This window comes from Salvelinus namaycush, chromosome 14 (assembly GCF_016432855.1).
Source record: "Salvelinus namaycush isolate Seneca chromosome 14, SaNama_1.0, whole genome shotgun sequence".
Taxonomy (NCBI): Eukaryota; Metazoa; Chordata; class Actinopteri; order Salmoniformes; family Salmonidae; genus Salvelinus; species Salvelinus namaycush.
This window is the reverse complement of record NC_052320.1, coordinates 32,231,427-32,252,968: the sequence shown is the minus strand read 5'-3', so window position 1 is coordinate 32,252,968 and position 21,542 is coordinate 32,231,427. Positions and strand designations below refer to the sequence as shown.

Sequence of the window (21,542 nt, the reverse complement as noted above, 5' to 3'; positions counted from 1 at the left end):
CATTTCTAGCGTTAACAAACATAGCCACCATAGAAACTACTAGGAATGTTAGCCTCATGCATTTTTACAGTATTGGCTTGAGCCAAAGACTCACGGAAGGAATGAATGGATTCAGGCACGGTAGTTCCTGGTTTCTTGTGTGTGGTCTCACCAAGGTCGATCCCCTCCAGTGCTTCTGCATTGGACAACAGACACAGCACAGAAAGATGCATTCAGTCTGGAAACATTCTAGATGTTGTTAGTGACACAAAATGGACGTCTTGTTTCACACTCACCGACTGATTGTCCAGCAGTGTAGGAGTCAGTTCTGGTCCTGGATCGCTTGTTTCCCTTGGTGTTCGCTGTGGACCACAAAGAAAGAGAGGGCTCAATTGTTTGCCGGGTCGTTGTTTTCAGATGGTTTAAAGGTATTTAAGTGTTTAAGATGCTTTCAAGATGTTTTGAGGCGTTTCGGAGTGGTTTCCTTACTGTCCATCAGTCTCCAGTTGAGCAGTGGGTCGTAGACGAAGGCCTCCAGTACGGCCATGACACTGTCCCTGTGCTCCCTCAGCACCTCCATCACCGTGTGACATGTGATCCTGTAGTTCCCATCCAGCCCTGTCACCTGACCAACACACACAGGGGAGGGACACATTGATTGACAGAACAGAGAGGGGAGTTTTATTGTCTGTTCTGATAGGTAATTGTAGCCTGGGTGCCAGCCGGAAATCTTTGCTTCGCTCCTCAAGTCTGCAGTGCAAACCCTCAATTGAGTTGCAGGATTAAGTGCCTTCTATGACAGAGGCAAATGTGAACTATTGACAAGAGTATGTCAAATAAAACCACTGAGAGTTATTCCTCCTACCTCCATGGCATTCGTCAGCATTCTTGTCAGTCTGAAAGGAATCTTCTCCGGGAACTTCTCCCTGGTCATGGCAACCTGTAGTGGGAAAAACATTTATAAAACATTGACAATGTTCACAGATACACTACATGACCAAAGGTATGTGGACACCTGCTATGTGAACATCTCATTCCAAAATCATGGGCATTAATATGGAGTTGGTCCCTCCTTTGCTGTTATAACAGCCTCCACTCTTCTGGGAAGGCTTTCCACTAGATGTTGGAACATTGCTGCAGGGATTGCTTCCATGCAGCCACAAGATCATTAGTGAGGTCGGGAACTGATGTTGAGCGATTAGGCCTGGCTTCGCAGTCGGCATTCCAATTAATCTAAAAGGTGTTCGATGTGGTTGAGGTCAGGCCAGTCAAGTTCTTCCACACTGATCTCAACAAACCATTTCTGTATAGACCTCGCTTTGTGCACGGGGTTCTTGCCATGCTGAAACAGGAAAGGTCCTTCCCAAAACTGTTGCCTCAAAGTTGGAAGCACAGAATCATCTAGAATGTAATTGTATGCTGTAGAGTTAAGATTTCCCTTCACTGGAACTAAGGGGCCTGAACCATGAAAAACAGCCCCAGACCATTATTCCTCCAACAAACTTTACAGTTGGCACTACGCATTCGGGCAGGTAGCGTTCTCCTGGCATCCGCCAAACCCAGATTCGTCCGTCAGACTGCCAGATGGTGAAGTGTGATTCATCACTCCAGAGAACGTGCTTCCAATGGCGGCGAGCTTTACACCACTCCAGCTGAAGCTTGGCATTGCGCATGTTGATCTTAGGCTTGTGTGCGGCTGCTCGGCCATGGAAACTCATTTCATGAATCACCTAATGAACAGTTCTTGTGCTGACGTTGCTTACAGAGGCCGTTTGGAACTCGGTAGCAACCGAGGACAGAAGATTTTTTACGGGCTACGAGCTTCAGCACTCGGCGATCACATTCTGTAAGCTTGTGTGGCCTACCACTTTGCGGCTGAACCGTTGTTGCTCCTAGACGTTTCCAATTCACAATAACAGCACTTACAGTTGACAAGGGCAGATCTAGGAGGACAGAAATTTGATGAACTGACTTGTTGGAAAGGTGGCATCCTATGACGATGCCATATTGAAAGTCACTGAGCTCTTCAAGGACATCCTACTGCCAATGTTTGTCTATGGCGATTGCATGGCTGTGTGCTCGATTTTATACACCTGTCAACAACGGGTGTGGCTGAAATAGCCAAATCCACTAATTTGAAGGGGTGTCCACATACTTTGTATAAATAGTATACATTCAGTCAGGGTTCCGATTTTGGAGGCCCCTGCTCACCTCAAAGCAATCCCCAAAATCAATGTGGAGGATCTTGCCACTTAGTCTGTCCAACATCAAGTTGGATGGATGCCTGTAGAGGAAATGGAGAGAAACTGAGTGAGGGTAGTCTACACACTGGACCACATATTTATTTCCATGCTAATGTTTCATCCCCATGCACGAACATAACTATTTGATACTTTGTATGTTGTGTATATTAACGGTTCAATAAATCTGCTCCAATACACCTGCAAAGCAAGATGATTTCACTTTTTAAACATCTGCTACCACTGCTGAACTTTTATTGGTGGAGAGCCTCACCTGTCTCCGAGGCCCAGGATGTAGCCCACCATTGACATCACAGCCAGGGAGCGTGTGTAATTGGTCCTCCTGTCAAACCAAACCTGAGAAGAAGAACAGGAGTGAACATAACACTACTTTACGTCCCTGCAACAGAAAGCAGAACCAAGATATTCCAGGTATTTCTGAGCCACATTCTTCAAAAAACCATGAGGAAATTGAAATGATCACTAAATTGTTACAGATACCACCTTTAATTAGTCTTCAGCAGCCTTATGTGAGTGGTCAGTTGAGTGGTCAGTTGTTAGCTATAACACCTAATGACGTGCTATGTCAGACTGCTTTACGGGTGGTAAACAGAGGTATGTCAGTCTTATGACAACTGTCTGTAAGGTTGAAACAGGGTTTTACCTCAGAGCTGGGGCTCTTCAGCCACAGCAGCTTGGCCAGGTCGTCTCCGGCCGTGTTGTTGACGGCGTGCTCAAACACCTCCACCTTCTCCATCAGGGTCAGGTGATCATAGTCTGGAGCCATCTAACAAACATACACACCACAACATCAAAATGGCACAACCTTTGGTCGTAAAATAGAACCTCATTGTCCATTTGTTTAACGTTTTTTCAGTTCACGGATAAATACTTTATTTGTCTTTTTTTCTTCTTGAGACTTGACATTTAAGAGTAGTGGACAAGTAACAACATTCATATTATATTGTGTATAAAAGTGTACATTCCCTTTAACTTCATGGCTAATCAACAGATGGTTAGTAATAGCAAGTGCTCTGCTCAGTGTACACCATGTCTAAAAAGCACCATTCTGAACAGGTTCTTACCCTGAGCATAATGCGGTGCTCGATGTTGAGCAGGATCTTCTTCTTCTCCCGGTAGTCTCTGATGAGGGCGTGGAGGGTGTCGCAGTGAGGCACCCAGCCAATTAGACCAGAGTTGGTGGACAGGGGAATCACTGCGTAGCGCTGGATGCTGAGAGAGGGACACAATACACAAAAATGGTAACTGGGAAATTATATATTTTTTTTACAGAAGCACAGCAGACACTGAAAATCTCTCACACACACTCTCACCCCCTGATGGCAATAATCCAGCCATTAATCTTGAAATGTGTGTGTACTGTCTACCTGAGGTTTTTGCGTAGAGAGGCTGGGTCATTGGCCAGCAGTGTGTTGACCAGGCCAAAGAGTTGCATGACCCTCTCGTCCTGCCGCAGGTCCTCATGGCCCTTCAGGAGGAACATGAACTCATGGCCATTGCTGCCTGCAGGGGGAACCACAACACAGGTCAACTCTCAGTCAGTGGCTTTCATTCAACTGGCGTCTGAGAGTAGGAGTGCTGATCTAGGATCAGTTTTGCTTTTAAGATCGTAATGAATTAGACTGCATGGATAGGGGGGCCTGATTGTAGAACAGCACTCCTGCTCTGAGACGCTTGATCACTCCTGCTCTGAGACACTTGTTGATACATATAGCCCCTGAACTCCTATGCATGCGAATTAGTGTAAAATTCTGTTTATCACTTTACAATGACAGTGGGATGAAAAATTCTGTTGCGGGATAATCCTTTGTCATCACATTGCTAAACTGCAGAGGACAATAATGGCATTATACACAGGTAGATGGCATGACTCATACCACATATTGATTATACTTCTGACTCAGTAAATTGCTCCAAAAGACAGCATGTTTGCATTTCTCATTGATCTATAGATGACCTGACTTGTCATCTTTAGGGCGGTCAGAGTTAATCAGTTAATCACTTTTAGTAATTTTAGTGCACAAGTTACTTATTTTGCGATTAATTGCATTGTCTGAAAGTGTTAAAAATCACTGAAAACATCCCAAATACATAATCTCTACAGCTGAAAACAATGGACTGTGAAAACAAGTTACAATTGAGGTTAAAGAAAGTGTGCTTTCTCAATTTACCTAATTTTTCTAACTGTTACTTTAGACAAAATCAAGATGTCAATGTTCCTGTACAATTTTTTTGTATGAAAATCTTAAAATTACAGCTTCATTTGAGCAAATTCAAAATGTGAGAATAAATCACAGCAAATCCTGCGATTAACTTGATTAAATGTTATCGTTTAATAGCCCTACACACTCATTTTTAAACAAATGGGATTTAAAAAAAAATCTAATACCCCTACTACTATGATGGTCATACATACTTAGTTAGCTAACTCCTTGTGTAGTTAGCCAATACTCCCAGTGGACGCAGTAGGACAATGGGCATGTAGTCCCCTGTCCCCACTAATCCTATTCCCTCTCGATTCATTTCCATCAATGGTAAATGGTGGGTCTAATCATAGAAATAATAATGAATAGAATGGGCTTGGAAGCTCAAAACCTGGCAATTGACTGCCAAACTCATGTGTACCATCGCAATGGCTGCCTGGTATTGTGACGCAATAAATTCCTTTGTATTTTTGAATATTCCATCAACTGATGCTGGATTGCCATGGTAATGTAGAATGTTCATTCAAAAGACGCTAACTGATGTGGCTCATGACAATGGAATCCATTTTTTGTAATGCCAGTCGAGATGACTCAACAAATCACAGCACAGATTAAGAGAACGGGAAAGGGGGATACCTAGTTAGTTGTACAACTGAATGCATTCAACTGAAATGTGTCTTCCGCATTTAATTAAAGGGTACACTTCCTGTTTTTACTTCCTTACATGGGTACACTCAAAATGGCTGCCTGTCCACCCCTTGTGTCATCATCATTGATTTGAATGGAGATGCCCTTTCTATTTATTCTTATTGGCCTCGTGGTTGGTTGTCTTACCCATGATGGTGAATCTGCGGGGGCATTGTTCGGAGGCTATGTGGTTGTCTTACCCATGTAGGTGAATCTGCGGGGGCATTGTTCGGAGGCTATGTGGTTGTCTTACCCATGTAGGTGAATCTGCGGGGGCATTGTTCGGAGGCTATGTGGTTGTCTTACCCATGTAGGTGAATCTGCGGGGGCATTGTTCGGAGGCTATGTGGTTGTCTTACCCATGTAGGTGAATCTGCGGGGGCATTGTTCGGAGGCTATGTGGTTGTCTTACCCATGTAGGTGAATCTGCGGGGGCATTGTTCGGAGGCTATGTGGTTGTCTTACCCATGTAGGTGAATCTGCGGGGGCATTGTTCGGAGGCTATGTGGTTGTCTTACCCATGTAGGTGAATCTGCGGGGGCATTGTTCGGAGGCTATGTGGTTGTCTTACCCATGTAGGTGAATCTGCGGGGGCATTGTTCGGAGGCTATGTGGTTGTCTTACCCATGTAGGTGAATCTGCGGGGGCATTGTTCGGAGGCTATGTGGTTGTCTTACCCATGTAGGTGAATCTGCGGGGGCATTGTTCGGAGACTATGTGGTTGTCTTACCCATGTAGGTGAATCTGCGGGGGCATTGTTCGGAGGCTATGTGGTTGTCTTACCCATGTAGGTGAATCTGCGGGGGCATTGTTCGGAGGCTATGTGGTTGTCTTACCCATGTAGGTGAATCTGCGGGGGCATTGTTCGGAGACTATGTGGTTGTCTTACCCATGTAGGTGAATCTGCGGGGGCATTGTTCGGAGGCTATGTGGTTGTCTTACCCATGTAGGTGAATCTGCGGGGGCATTGTTCGGAGGCTATGTGGTTGTCTTACCCATGTAGGTGAATCTGCGGGGGCATTGTTCGGAGGCTATGTGGTTGTCTTACCCATGTAGGTGAATCTGCGGGGGCATTGTTCGGAGGCTATGTGGTTGTCTTACCCATGTAGGTGAATCTGCGGGGGCATTGTTCGGAGGCTATGTGGTTGTCTTACCCATGTAGGTGAATCTGCGGGGGCATTGTTCGGAGACTATGTGGTTGTCTTACCCATGATGGTGAGTTTGCGCGGCCGCTGCTTGGAGGTGATGACCTGCAGCGAGGGGGCGATGGACTGGATTCGGATGATGGGCTGGTTGGGGTCGTAGGTCCCCGGCACGGCCAGCTCCAGGTCCCTGCACATCAGCAGCTTGGGGGACACGTACTGCAGCTCCAAGGAGGTCAGCTTGGGACACAGGAAGGAATGGATGGGGGAGGGATCAATGGATAAAATAATGGATAGATGAGGGGAGAGAGAGAGAGGAGGGAGATCAGATTACTGGCAGATGAAAGGGTTCATTGTGCCGCGTTCCAACCGTCAATCTGCCTCTTTCAGTCTCTCACTCCGTCTTTCACTGTCACCACTTTAACCGTCTGTCTCTTTTGCTCGTGCACTGTCTAGACAGGTCCTCATAGGAAAGGCGTCTCATCTCAATGGGTTCACCTGTATAAATAAAGGATACAAAACTACCCACTGGTGTACTCTTTTCACTTGACTCTGAAGGAGTTTTGCTATTGTTGGCCTATTACAGTGAAATACTGTAGCGATGAGAATGCATTTGGCTTAACCTGGAACAACAACTGAGACAGACACAACACCTAGGAAGCGCTATTTATTTTCCACTAGCAGCCACTTCAGGATCATCGCTGAATGGGTTGCATTGTTTCAGGATGCTGACATGACCTAGATATATCAGCTTACAGTGTCAAGGGATAAATGAACGTGGGCCTTAACAAGACTAGCAAAATAAAATCTCATAGCTCTGAAGAAAGATGTGAATGTAGCAATGTACACTACCCACACATAACTGGTTGTGAGCCAACTTGACTCCTTTCACTGAATGCTTTAGTTTGTAAACTGGCACAACCAACGAAGGGCTGATTCCGAAGAGGAGAGAGATTCTTGAATTCAGACGAAGACTGGCAGGTCTCCAATTGGCCTCAGTGTAGGATTTACGTTAGGAGACAGCCCAAACTGACTTGAGCAGAGTGTGAGTAGGTTGGTGTGATTCTCTCACCTGTGGTAGCTGCTTGGAGATCCGTCTGAAGACGTGGTAGTACAGGTCCCATGCTTGGGTCAGGTCCTTCACGTTGCCCGAGCGCATGTACTTCCTGCACCAATCCTGGGCCTCCATGAGGTCCCTCCCGTAGGCCTGTCATAACACACAGAACCGCAGCCAATTCACTTCACCTGTCCAGCCATTTACCAATAATCCAGGTCAAAGAGCACTACACATCATTGTCAATTGGTCATTTGACTGCGGGACTAATCCTAACTTTCAACTCATACACTTCCTCAATGTCTCCAATTGACATCTACATGGGATTTCTGCACATGTGTCACTCATTGTAACTTGGTAAATTAAATGTTAAAAAGAGGAAAAAATACATTACAAAATAAAGACTATAAACAAGACTTTAAAAAAGACAAAAGAAAACAAAAGACGGACCTGGTTGAAGGAGGTCTCTTTGAGGGTCTGCGGGCCCCTCTCCATCATGGCGTGAAGGGGCTCCAGCACAGCGAACATACCCTTCACGTTGCGCTCGCCAAAGTAGAGGCGGGAGGCCTCCTCCAGGCCCTCGTGCCACATCTCGTGCCACAGAATGGCCACCCGGATCAGCTCCTCGCTCACCTGGGGAGACAGGAAGTGACTCATGCCTTCGGAAACAGGTACATTTTCTTCAGATTTATTGAAAATGAAATATATCATTTACAAAAGTATTCACACCCCTGAGTCAATACTCTGTCTTTCTGGGTAAGTATCTAAGAGCTTTCCACACCTGGATTGTGCAACATTTGCCCATTATTCTTTTCAAAATTCTTCAAGCTCTGTCAAAGTTGTTGTTAATCATTGCTAGACAACAATTTTCAGGTCTTGCAATAGGTTTTCGAGTAGATTAAGTCAAAACTGTAACTCTGCCACTCAGGAACATTCACCGTCTTCTTGGTAAGCAACTGCAGTGTTGATTTGGCCTTGCGTTATTGGTTATTTTCCTGAAAGGTGAATTCATCTCCCAGTGTCTGGTGGAAAGCAGATTGAACCAGGTTTTCCTCTAGGATTTTGCCTGTGCTTAGTTCCATTCAGTTTATTTTCTATCCTGAAACACTCCCCAGTCCTTAACGATTACAAGCATACCCATTACATGAAGCAGCCACCACTATGCTTTAAAATATGGAGAGTGGTACTCAGTAAAGTACTAAATTGTATTTGCCCAAAACATAACACTTTGTATTCAGGACAAAAAGTGAATTGCTTTGCCACATTTTTTGCAGTATTACTTTAGTGCCTTGTTGCAAACAGGATGCATGTTTTGGAATATTTTTTATTCCGTACAGGCTTCCTTCTTTGTCAATTAGGTTAGTACTGCGGAGTAACTACAATGTTGATCCATCCTCAGATTTCTCCTATAACAGCCGTTAAACTCTAACTGTTTAAAGTCACCATTGGCATGGTGAAATCCCTGAGCGGTTTCCGTCCTCTCTTGCTACCGAGTTAGGAAAGACACCTGTATTATATATATATTTGTTTAGGGGGTAGATCAGCTTTAATATTGCAGATAGATTGTAGCTTCCATCAGTGTAATTGTCTGCATCACTTCCAACCCCCATATCTTTTTTTGCAAATATATACACACACTACCGTCTAAAGATTTGGTGTCACTCAGAATTTTCCTTGTTTTTGAAAGAAAAGCACATTTTTTGTCCATTAAAATAACATCAAATTTATCAGAAATACAGTGTAGACATTGTCCATCCAAAGAGTAATTAACAACTTCACCATGCTCAAAGGGATATTCAATGCCTGCTTTTTGTATTACCTATCTACCAATGTTAAACAATATTAAGTCCTTGTAACTTATTATGTGACTTGTTAAGTAAATGTTTTACTCCTGAACAAAATGTAGAATAAGTCAAGGGGATACTTTCTGAAGGCTCTGTATGTCTAAATGGTAAAACAGACTGTAACCACTTGTTGCTAGCTGTACCGTGAGGTAGAGTGCGTACACCGACAGGAATCACGTACCATGATCGCCTGCTGGACCAGTGTATTGCAGTGTTCACACATGTTCTTGAGGATCTTGTTAGCAGCATTGTGGCGGGCAGTGGTGGTTGACTTGGAGGCCACGGTCAACGGATAGATCAAAGCCTAGAAGAGGGTAGGGGGGGAGAGGTCGAGTGATCGAGAGGGAGGGAGAGTTAATCAACGCAATACCAGTTCAGAGATATGCGTCCTAGGCCATCGCTCCTAGCCTGGATGCCAGCAGTATGTCATTACCTGGGGGTGGTAGCGCCCAATGTCGGTGAGCAGCTGGTGGATGAGGCGGCCAACCAGAGCACGGGGAGTGTCGATGCGGGCAATCAGCTGGGGGATCACCTGCAGACGAGGGGGCAAGAGAGGGAGACTTCATTTTGTTAACACCCCGGAGCAATGCAATGCGGAATTACTATTCAGTTACTGTCGTCCTGTAAGAGACTTTCTTGAATGACTATTTCATGGATGATTCATGGCCCAAAACCAACATGGCCCTTGGGAATAATTCAGTTTTCTAGTACCCTTATCACAATGGACAGAACAATAAAAGCAAACCAAAAACATGCATGTGAGATGCGTACCTGTAGCCAGGTGTCTATCTGAATGGTTTTGATACCCTCCACCAGTGCCTCGTTGACCTCAGGCCAGTGTCCATAGTCAAACCAGAGGGTCAGGACCCTGGAGAAAGAAAACAGCATCATGTCAAAAACAGTCTCTTGTATCCATTGCATCTTTATTGACAGGTTCAGAAGAAAAAAGAAAAAACTGAATTTCAAACCGCATTCGAAGCAAAACAAATTGACACCAAGCAATCAAATGCGTGCAATGACACAAATTGGAATTGGAGCTCTTCTCTCTGCCACCAGAGGGCTTCCTCTCCACATATTTCAACTCAGCGTCTATCGGTTTGGGCTTTCAGACTACTGGCCATCTCAGAGTAGGAGTGCTGATCTAGGATCAGGTGCTCCCTGTCCATCTAATCTTATTCATTATGATCTAAAATGGATTTAGAAAAAGGGATTTATTTAACTAGGCAAGTCAGTTAAGAACAAATTCTTATTTACAATGACGGCCTACCAAAAGGCCTCCTGCGGCGACAGGGGCTGGGATTAAAAATAAATAAAATAAAAATATAGGACAAAACACACATCACAACAAGAGAGACAACAGAACACTACATAAACAGAGACCTAAGACAACAACATAGCAAGGCAACAACACATGAAAACACAGCATTGTAGCAACACAACATGACAACAACATGGCAGCAGCACAACATAGTAGCAGCACAAAACATGGTACAAACATTATTGGGCACAGACAACAGCACAAAGTGCAAGAAGTTAGAGACAACAATACATCACGCCAAGCAGCCACAACTGTCAGTAAGAGTGTCCTTTTAAGACTCTTTGTGAATATAGGCCCTGGCCCCATGTGGGGACTCACCTGAGGGTGTCCTGGAGGTTGTTCCCTCTGGAGAGGGAGATTGAGCGGAAGAAGCCCTGGACAGCAGGAACCGTGTAGAGGAGTAACGTCTTGGAGAGGTCCTGAACTCGCCAAACAACAGAGGGAGAATGAGGAAGAATTGCAAATGATTGTACCTTGATTTCAGCAAGCAAGGCATTCAGTCATAGTCCTAACTCAAACATTCTCTCAATGTCTCCCATTGACTTGTGATTTATGCAACATTTGAAGCACAGGTCTGTCAAGTTAGTTCAAAATTTGTCCGGGAGTGAAAAGTGAAAGGGCTGGTTAGCGTTAGTGGACGAGTATGGTGAAGGAGAATCTAAGATGGCCCTCACCTCGTTGGCCTTCTTCTGGCCCGGCGAGGGCACAGGGCTGTGCTCGGTGCTGTCTACTTCGCTGTCGCTGTTGCTGGCCTCGCTATTTGCGCTGGTGCCGCTGACGTGGCGCTTCTTCTTCTTTTCGTCCCGGCCCTGGTTCTGGTGCTTGTAGTGAAGCACTGCCTCAAAGTTCATCACCGCCCATGCGTGCCAGGCCTGCGGAAAAAGGTATGCCAGGTGAAGAAATATATATATTTAAAAAAAAAAATTATAAGACATAAAGTCTACACGTCGAAACATATGTTTGAACTAATGTTATCGCACTTATCACATCAACTTCCAGTCCGTTAGCCAATTAGTTTCCGGTTTACTGATGGATGCGTGAGATGTCCTGGAGGAGTCCGGCCCTCTGGGGAATGTTCTGGGTCTAAACAGATGTCGATCATGTTCTCGGTTGTTATGTAAGAAGCTACTGAGAGATGTGAGGGGGGGGCTCTCAATAGAGGAAGAGCGTGGCTTTCCTGCAGTGTGGGCATGGGCCTATACAAGCCCAAAGGTGCCCGTGGTTCCTTTCAAATCAACTCATGTCTCTAATAACATACAAACCGTATGTTAAGTAAATGGAGGAGTCAGCACGAGGTCCACAGCGTGAATGCTGATGGGAGTGACAGGGGTTGGAGGGGAGTGGTTAAACGTGAGAGGGTCACTGACCTTGTACCAGTTGCGGTCGTGCTCCGTGGAGTGGTTGTAGTACTGTAGCACTTTGGGGATGGTGCTCTCGTTAATTCCCTGAAGACTGAGCTGCCACTCACCCAGCTTCAGGAAGCACCTAGGAAAGGAGGGAAGGAGGGATTGAGGGGGAGAGAGAGAGAGGGATAGGGAGAGACAGTCTTGGTCACTATATAGATCGTCAGCAGAATACGGCCCACGCTCGTGAAGTGTCTCAGAGTAGGAGTGCTGATCGAGAATCAGGTTCCCTCCTATCCATGTAATCTTATTTGTTTGTGATCTGAAAGGCAAAACTGATCCTAAATCAGCACTCCTAATCTTGAGACCCTTTATATGGACACTTAGTACCTGGGGCCTCCTTTATGAAGTTGCATGAGCACAAAAAATACTCAAAACCATGCGTGCAGTTTTCCCGCAAAGGTTGGTACTTATAAAATGTTGAACTTGACAGGAAAGTGTGCGTATCTCCACGCAAATCACCAGGAGGTTGATCAACTGTATAGCAAGCAAATGGGCTTACTGTTCCTTTGGGGGAAATAGGTGGTGTTTGATGCACAGGAATACTAATAATGGTAGGCTAATAAAAACATTAAAACGTAGGCCTAATGATAAAATATGCATTTGCCGTTGGTATTTTAAATTGTATTATTTCCACTACACAACAGAAAGTAGGCTACCATTTATCAATCACTAATACAATAGCCAAGCACGCTCGAAAGTAAATAGACCGGTAGCCTTGACAGTATGTGACAGTATGGGTAGGCTACAGTATTGCTGCGTGATAGGATTAGGAGCACGACATCATATCCTAGCCTATTTAATTTCAGATCCTATACCAAAGGTAGGAGACACACAATCATGTATTGATAAACAATGTATCTTTTGCATAGAAGTGTGGGCTGTAGCATTTACTTTTAAATTGGTCGAAAGGACAATCAATCTTGCAGAATGTGCGGCCAGTGTTGTGGCACTCGCTAGGCAGCATGCATTTTTTGTTTGGAAAAGTCACTGCAACATTCTGTCCACTCCTCTACAGAAATGTGATAACATTTGCCATTGCGCTTTCTTTTAGGAATGATCATGGCCCAGTTCCAACATCTCCTCCAAATCATACAGCAAATGAGGGCGTTTTTATTACCATAAAAGCTGAATGGAGGAAGTTTTCCAGGCGAGGTTATAGCGCTTGTTCATCACCGCACAAATGTAATATGGCTCTGATTTATCAATGAAAACATGTGCGACAGTATATGTTGCCTGCGACAGTTTGATAAACGCATATCATTTGTGACGCATGCAAATCCTAGGATCTCCACGCATGTCAGAATTTAGTACGGAATTTACACACGGTTGATAAATGAGCCCTCTGGTCCTAGATCAGCACTCCTTTTCTGAGACGTTTGTGAATACGGGCCCAGGGCTGCATCAGAGTCCGATAAATTGCCTTAGCAACACACAATCATGTCAACAGCTATAAGGGCTGGTATGTGAGATGAAGCTCTTACACCAAGTCTGTTACACTAGTTAGTTAGTGTGATGAACGCTTTCCAGGTGGTGTTTCCTGGCAGTCCATCTCCCCTCTCTAATGCCAGGCTCGTCCACACACACCTCTCTACCCTCTATTGCCTTGTATGGCCACTGACATGCTTACCTAGGCCTAAGGCCAAGATCTGTGGGACACTTCTGGAGAAAATGGATATTAACTGAATCCACCTTTAACTTTACTATGAGAAACGTCTGTTCTGTGGTAACAATTTTAAAAGATTGTTGGGGAAGTTATCTTATACACTGTGCTCGCTGTCATCACAAGTTGTCTGGGGGAGTTGGCAATGGATGTTCAACGCAGTACTAGTGCAGCCCCTTAAAATAGAAGAGAATGATAGGAAAACTTGGAAATCGCGCAAAGACATTTATCATACTTAGGCGTCATTACTAAAAGCAGTGGCGCATTAGCTACTGAAAGGTTTTGGCATCAATTAAGTGATTTTCAATGTTTTATATTGGTGGTGAGTGTGAGGGAACATTGCCTCGTGGTCGGTCTTCCCAGTGGTTGTGCTTGCTATATCAATCATCATAAAAAAAACACAGACACTCGAGGCAAACTGCCAAATAATCGAGTCGTGTTTGATTTACATGGGCCAAGCTCGTGATTGGTTTATAACACGTCTGACCAGGAACTGGCGAATCCTGCACAGCCATCCGTCCCTCAGCTCCTAACTGTACGCTGCACCCGTTTCCAGAGAGCACTTCTAATAAATGATCCATTAGTATTGCGTAACGCTGCGGAGTGCTTTTTCCATGTGAAAATACAGTACTGGTTCAGGTCACCTCTGACAAAACGCTTCAGGGAAAAACACAGGAAAACCATCTGCATGGGAGAACCACTAGTGCCAGAAGTGCTTCTCTGTTACCACAGAACCTCAGACCGGAGATTGCAGGTCTTATCATGATCATTGCGTCGTAACATGCAAATACATATCGCTGAAATTACAATGAATTCTTTCGGGGATGGAAAATGGTGGTGTGTGTATGTGTGTGTGTGGGTGTACAGACCAGCTGTACGCCATTCCACAGTGCCAACCCATTTGCAGGAAAGTGTGTCAGCACGTCTGGAAGAAAACAGTGGAGACGACCATTCCACAGACAACTAGAATCTGGAAGTGCAACAGCAGGTATGAAACACTCCTTTCCTGGTTTCCTGTTAGCTTGTTGCCTCATAAGAATTATGAGGTATGTATATTGTGTGTGTGCCTCTAAGATGAGTGTTTTACTGTAAGAAGGCTCGTCTCCTGTGTGTGTGTGCGTGTCTAAGAGGAGCCTTTTAACCGTACCTTTTACTGTAAGTAGGCTCATCTGCCGACCTAAGTTTCAATACATTCAACCCATAAAGCTCAAGCACTGTTTTTTTACCCCTGCTTGTGTTCATTTGGAGGCTAACGTGAAACACAGTATTTTACTGAGTAAAACCTCACACACAAACACACACAAAACCTGGTGTGTCAGAAGTAAACTTTCCCCCAAAATAACTGGCCTCTGAGATTCCCTCGGGCGCTCATTTGAAGTCCGCTCCATGAAGGAGAGCGCTTTGGGGAATGGGGATCGTGCTGGAAGTATTTTCATGGGCCCGTCAAGCATACAAACAACTTCCTTAGGCTATCATGTCTTGTAGAGGCATTCTGAAAACGTGAGTCTTTCTATATTTCATCCGTTGACGGTATACACAAGCACAAAACAAAAATACATGCGACGAGCAATGGTGATTGGGAGCATTGCAAAAAAGGGTGTTGTTGCAAATGGGAAGAGCTTCCAACAGGAATAGAGAAAGTCCCTTTCTGCCCATAACTGATCTCAATTCAGCTTGTCCATCCCCAGTTCTAACCTTGGCCGTCAGGCTAAACCACAGCACAGATCCGGGACCAGCTGCTCATGTTACTCGTCCACTGCCATTGCTCAGCATTCGTACGCTGAAGGTGTAGTTGGGCAGCCATTTTGTGTCAAAACACAAAACATCAACTATTCTTACAGAGAGAAGAGTTGAAGATGGTAGAATGTGACAGGAGACAGGGTGAAGAGGCAGAGGGCAACACCCGGCCAGTATGGGACATGCTGGGCTGTGGTGTGGGTGTAGGCCCAGCCAGGTGCTGACAGTTCTCGCTTGCCAGAGACACACCTGGTTTCCAGTACCCGTGGACACAATGCCACATTTGGTTGAAGATAAGTAGCTGGATTCCTGGATGCCCGTTGGCTGAGGGGTGAGTGATTGCGTAGAATGAAAAGAGACTAAACTTGTCCGGGTTTGCAAAACTAAATGCCAGTACAAGGAGCGAGGGAGGGAGTGGAGGAGTATTACGACCAGGGTTGGGTCACGGTCATGGAGAAAGAGCACAGCTCTCTGTACGTGACCCTTTTAGGTGAGAGAGAACATAAGGGCTGGGAAAAGGTGTGTGTGTATAAATGAATTCAAGCACACACTGCAATAAAAACATTTTCCCCCCTAATGTAGTTGTGGTAGGAGTCCTGACCTGGCCATAAGCTTGTGGAGCTCCTGCTTGTGTTGCTGGTCCTCGGCGGCGATGGCATGCTGGGCCTGCTGCTGCATCCCCTGGACAAAGTGCTGCATGTGCTGGAAGGCTTCGATCTGATGGGGGACAGAGGAACAACAGGGGGGGGGGGGGCAAGGGACTCTCATTCAAAACGGGGATTTAACTCAACTCCTGTGAATGCTGTCGCCAACGCTCTATGACATCACTCTCTCACATCTGACAAGAGTTAAATTTGACTGTGTTTCTCTTCATATTTAACTGCGTTTATCTTTTGCCTTCCGTTGGGGAGGGTTTCTGAAGAGTTCAGTAGGGCAGGTGTCGCAAAACATTAAGCAACCGAAAACTAAAATCTGCATTCTTATAGAACCTAACGCCTCACCGTTTCAAAACGTTTCCCCCCCATACTGGACAGGACCCCGTTGTTCCAGTCCCAGTCCAAAGAGTCCAGAGGGGGGATGGATGGCTCCTCTCTGGCAAGGACTGGGGTGCATGTGTCATTAAGATTCCTGCCTTGTGAGCAGCTCCTGCAGCTGGGACTTAGTATAGCCCTATGGCAGGCACCAGGAGCGGCATGCTCACACTTACGTAAGCCCAAGCCCCAGCATCCCCAACACTTCCCTAATGAGACCCACACTGGGAGAGCCAGGAACTTTGGAACACGTGGTAGAATGGTGTGTGTGAGGGGGGGAGGAGGTGTGTGTGTAAAGGTGTGTGTGGTCGGGGGGTGGGTGGAAGTTAGTGTGTGTGTGTGGGAGAATTTATATATCGACCGGTCCCCCTGTTGCTCTAATGGTGTGGTTGGAATGACGTGACATTTTTCCCTGCTGGGTTATTTATGCTCTTCAGTTGATTCCCTAACACATAACAGTCCACAATATTTCATGAACCTACACATTACAGCCCTGTATTTCCTTACGTTGCACAACAATGAGATTTTTATTTATTTTTTCAGCTACAGAGAAAGCCTGTAACAACGGTATAGCTACTATACCTTGTGTTGGCTCTTCCACATGTACTTCATGTAGGCATAGGTAACGTGGGGGTGGGCGGTGGGCAGCGGGTGGTCCAGCTGCTTCGAGGGGTCCACCCCCAGGAGAAGGACCAGGGTCTTGTGGGCCAACGCCTGGGAGAAAAGAGATTCACATTGATCCAATCATAATTGATCATAATACTCAACCTCACACACGCACAAACCCAAACTGTACACACGAGGCTAGGTGCAGCATAGTGTCAGCCGCAGAGCAATGCCAAAGTGGAAGAAAGGGGCTCAACGGTGAAAACCTGAAGGTCAGTCTCCTATAGCCCACTCAGACCTCTAGTCAGGGACACCCAGCCAGTTCACATAGTTGATCTTTTCCAGAGCTAGCACGCCTAATTAAACTAATAATCAAGCCCTTGATTAGCTGAATCAGGTTTGCTAGTTAACGACTCCAACAATATTGTGAAAGTCCCGAGGAAATGTTTGAGAAGCACCGCCCTAGCTTCCAACTCCCATGGACGTACAGACCCCCAGATTTCCCCAGGCTCATTTGAACCTCTTGCTAAATAAACAGCTTAAGTATACCACACTACTGTGGAGGGAGTAACTAACCATTGTCCCCTGTGGAAGGGCCTTTTAAAACAGTGCAGGCATTCTTTTAGATGTTGCTCGTTTGCCCATAATCACGTTCTTCGCTCGTCGATTGATGTTCGCTCCTTTGAGTGAAAACCTCCACAATTCTCTGACATCATACCGGAACGTTCTGAAAGGATTGCGAAACAATTGGAAAGCTGGTCGGGTGCCTGCAATCCCCACAATCACTGGCAATAAAACTGGCACCAGGGAGGGAAAACGGTGACACTTTCATTAAACGGGTTTGAGGTACGGTTTCTAAACAGTGCCATTTCTGAGAGGTGCGTTACATTTGCACAGTCGTTCCAGTGAGAGCTGAGTTCACTGGAAAAATAGGGATGTCAGTAAGAATCCAAATCCAGTAGAATAGATTCCCCCTTGGATTGACACAAACCCTTTAAAGAATTGTTTTAGCAAATTCCTTCCATTCTGGTTGTACTAATGTCAAGTGACAATGACATCACTTGAACTCAACCTGATACAACAGCTTATAGCTGTATCTGAAGGGAAATGCATTAGTTAATACAAGCCGATTGCCAAACAAGCTGGTCACTAAACACCACAAATCGTGTATTTTTTGTTGTTGTTGCCATTTATGACAAAGAAATCAATACCCAGATACCGGTGAATGTTCCCTTTGTTTTATTGAGTGCAACGTTTTGTCCAGGCAGGGTCGAAATGTTACACTTCATAAAACGTGAGCTAAACAACGGAGTGCATCAAATCATGCTTTCATACATGTTTTTTCAAGGATAACTGGTTGATGGTGGAGACTAACCGGTTGAAAAAAATAACCCTTACTGACATTCCTATTTTGAACCATTTGGCAAATGACCCATTAGCTGTTCCTGTGCTAGTGAACTCACCAGACGTCCACTCTTGCCACAGAGACTGGCGTACTTGAGCCAGGTCCGCATGTCCTCGTGGGGGTTGATGACCAGCGAGCGAACCATTAGGATCCTCTGCCAGTCCTCCACGATCCGCTGGCAACCCTAAAGATGGAGAAACAAAGAGCAATCAATCAATGATATAATTATTATTAATCAATCACATATATTTCAAAAATCCCTTTTTACATCAGCAGTTGTCACAAAGTGCTTTACAGGAGACACAACCACACACAATGACCAGGTAGGGTAGTCTTTCCCCCCCCCATTCTATTATCTAGAGTCCCCATACTCAACTGGTGGAGCAGATACGGACCCAAAACGGGGACAATACGGACCACAGGTCCCGACAACAATTTATATATACAGTGGGGCAAAAAAGTATTTAGTCAGCCACCAATTGTGCAAGTTCTCCCACTTAAAAAGATGAGAGGCCTGTAATTTTCATCATAGGTACACTTCAACTATGACAGACAAAATGAGAGAAAAAAATCCAGAAAATCACATTGTAGGATTTTTAATGAATTTATTTGCAAATTATGGTGGAAAATAAGTATTTGGGTTACTGATGAAAATTACAGGCCTCTCTCATCTTTTTAAGTGGGAGAACTTGCACAATTGGTGGCTGGCTAAATACCTTTTTGCCCCACTGTATATATAATATATATAAAAACGTCTCAACGTCAACAGTGAAGAAGTGACTCCGGGATGCTGTACTGCTAAGCAGAGTTGCAAAGAAAAAGCTATATCTCAGACTGGCCAATAAAAAGAAAAGATTAAGATGTGCAAAAGAACACACACAGGACAGGGGAACTCTGCCTAGAAGGCCAGCATCCCGGAGTCGCCTCTTCACTGTTGACATTGAGACTGGTGTTTTGCGGGTACTATTTAATGAAGCTGCCAGTTAAGGATTTGTGAGGTGTCTGTTTCTCAAACTAGACACTCAAATGTACTTGTCCTCTTGCTCAGTTGTGCACCGGGGCCTCCCACTCCTCTTTCTATTCTGGTTAGAGACAGTTTGCGCTGCTCTGTGAAGGGAGTAGTATACAGCGTTGTACGAGATTTTCAGTTTCTTGGCAATTCCTTGCATGGAATAGCCTTCATTTCTCAGAACAAGAATAGACTGACAAGTTTCAGAAGAAAGCCTTTGTTTCTGGCCTGATAGCATCCCACAAATGCTGATGCTCCAGATACTCAACTAGTCTAAAGAAGGCCAGTTTCATTGCTTATTTAATCACCACAACAGTTTTCAGCTGTGCTAACATAACTGCAAAAGGGTTTTCTAATGCTCAATTAGCCTTTTAAAATGATAACTTGGATTAGCTAACACAACGTGCCATTGGAACACAGGAGTGATGGTTGCTGATAATGGGCCTCTATCCAACTATGTAGATATTCCATAAAAGACAATCTGCCGTTTCCAGCTACAATAGTCATTTACAACATTAACAATGTCTACACTGTATTTCTGATCAATTTGATGTTATTTTAAATGGGGAAAAAATTGCTTTTCTTTCAAAAACAAATACATTTCTAAGTGACCCAAACTTTTGAACAGTAAAAAAAGAAACGTCCTCTCAGTCAACTGTGTTTATTTTCAGCAAACTTAATGTGTGTAAATATTTGTATGTACATAAGATTCAACAACTGAGACACAAACTGAACAAGTTCCACAGACGTGACTAACATAAATGGAATAGTGTCCCTGAACAAAGATGGGGTCAAAATCAAGTAACAGTCAGTATCTGGTGTGGCCACAAGCTGCATTAAGTACTGCAGTGCATCTCCTCCTCATGGACTGCACCAGATTTGCCAGTTCTTGTTGTGAGATGTTGCCTCACTCTTCCACCAAGGCACCTGCAAGTTCACAGACATTTCTGGGGGGAATGGCCCTAGCCCTCACCCTCCGATCCAACAGGTCCCAGACGTGCTCAAATGGATTGAGATCCGGGCTCTTCGCTGGCCATGGCAGAACATTGACATTCCTGTCTTGCAGGAAATCACGCACAGAACGAGCAGTATGGCTGGTGGGATTGTCATGCTGGAGGGTCATGTCAGGATGAGCCTGCAGGAAGGGTACCACATGAGGGAGGAGGATGTCTTCCCTGTAACACACAGCGTTGAGATTGCCTGCAATGACAAGCTCAGTCTGATAATGCTGTGACACACCGCCCCAGACCATGACGGACCCTCCACCTCCAAATCGATCCCGCTCCAGAGTACAGGCCTCGGTGTAACGCTCATTCCTTCGACGATAATCCGACCATCACCCCTGGTGAGACAAAACCGCGACTCGTCAGTGAAGAGCACTTTTTGCCAGTCCTGTCTGGTCCAGCAACATTGTTGCCAGTGATGTCTGGTGAGGACCTGCCTTACAACAGGCCTACAAGCTCTCAGTCCAGCCTCTCTCAGCCTATTGCGGACAGTCTGAGCACTGATGGAGGGATTGTGCGTTCCTGGTGTAACTCGGGCAGTTGTTTGCTAAAAGTATTATTATATTATTAATCGATTGACTATGACTTTTCAAATCACCAAGTATTGCTAGCCGCTCTTAAATAGCACCTGTGCCAACACTGGTGAAACTAACTACTGACTAGCGAGGCGACAGGTGCAACACATCCTGACCAATAAGGATGATTTCAATTAGGGCAAACCACATGCAAACAGAACCAAACTCAAGTCAAAAATGAAATAGAGCAGGGCCTCCCGGGTGGCGCAGTGTTCTAAGGCACTGCATCGCAGAGACTCAGAGCCCAGGCTCTGTCGCAGCCGGCCGCGACCGGGAGGTCCATGAGGGCGACGCACAATTGGCCTAGTGTCGTCCGGGTTAGGGAGGGTTTGGCCGGTAGGGATATCCTTGTCTCATCGCGCACTAGCGACTCCTGTGGCGGGCCGGGCGCAGTGCGTGCTAACCAGGTCGCTAGGTGTACGGTGTTTCCTCCGAAACATTGGTGCGGCTGGCTTCCGGGTTGGATGCGCTCTGTGTTAAGAAGCAGTGCGGCTTAGTTGGGTTGTGTTTCGGTGGACGCATGGCTCTCGACCTTCGTCTCTCCCGAGCCCGTACGGGAGTTGTAGCGATGAGACAAGACAGTAACTACTAACAATTGGATACCACGAAATTGGGGAGAA

At 45.4% G+C, this 21,542-nt stretch overlaps 1 protein-coding gene across 2 annotated transcripts in view; it reads right to left on the bottom strand.

Annotated features, from left to right (window-relative positions):
• Window positions 1-21,542, bottom strand: part of mtor (mechanistic target of rapamycin kinase) — a 128,159-nt gene that overhangs the window by 3,358 nt on the left and 103,259 nt on the right. For both annotated transcript variants that reach the window (XM_039008415.1, XM_039008416.1), the window contains 21 exons: window positions 18,393-18,518; window positions 16,906-17,037; window positions 15,894-16,009; window positions 11,857-11,974; window positions 11,164-11,361; window positions 10,808-10,908; window positions 9,943-10,039; window positions 9,605-9,703; window positions 9,353-9,475; window positions 7,778-7,960; window positions 7,346-7,480; window positions 6,339-6,513; window positions 3,608-3,743; window positions 3,305-3,452; window positions 2,884-3,006; window positions 2,494-2,576; window positions 2,191-2,263; window positions 845-919; window positions 469-604; window positions 276-341; window positions 95-175 (listed from right to left, as the gene is read on the bottom strand). In XM_039008415.1, the coding sequence (XP_038864343.1) occupies window positions 95-175; window positions 276-341; window positions 469-604; window positions 845-919; window positions 2,191-2,263; window positions 2,494-2,576; window positions 2,884-3,006; window positions 3,305-3,452; window positions 3,608-3,743; window positions 6,339-6,513; window positions 7,346-7,480; window positions 7,778-7,960; window positions 9,353-9,475; window positions 9,605-9,703; window positions 9,943-10,039; window positions 10,808-10,908; window positions 11,164-11,361; window positions 11,857-11,974; window positions 15,894-16,009; window positions 16,906-17,037; window positions 18,393-18,518 (2,524 nt within the window). The remainder of the gene's footprint in view (window positions 1-94; window positions 176-275; window positions 342-468; window positions 605-844; window positions 920-2,190; window positions 2,264-2,493; window positions 2,577-2,883; window positions 3,007-3,304; window positions 3,453-3,607; window positions 3,744-6,338; window positions 6,514-7,345; window positions 7,481-7,777; window positions 7,961-9,352; window positions 9,476-9,604; window positions 9,704-9,942; window positions 10,040-10,807; window positions 10,909-11,163; window positions 11,362-11,856; window positions 11,975-15,893; window positions 16,010-16,905; window positions 17,038-18,392; window positions 18,519-21,542) is intronic.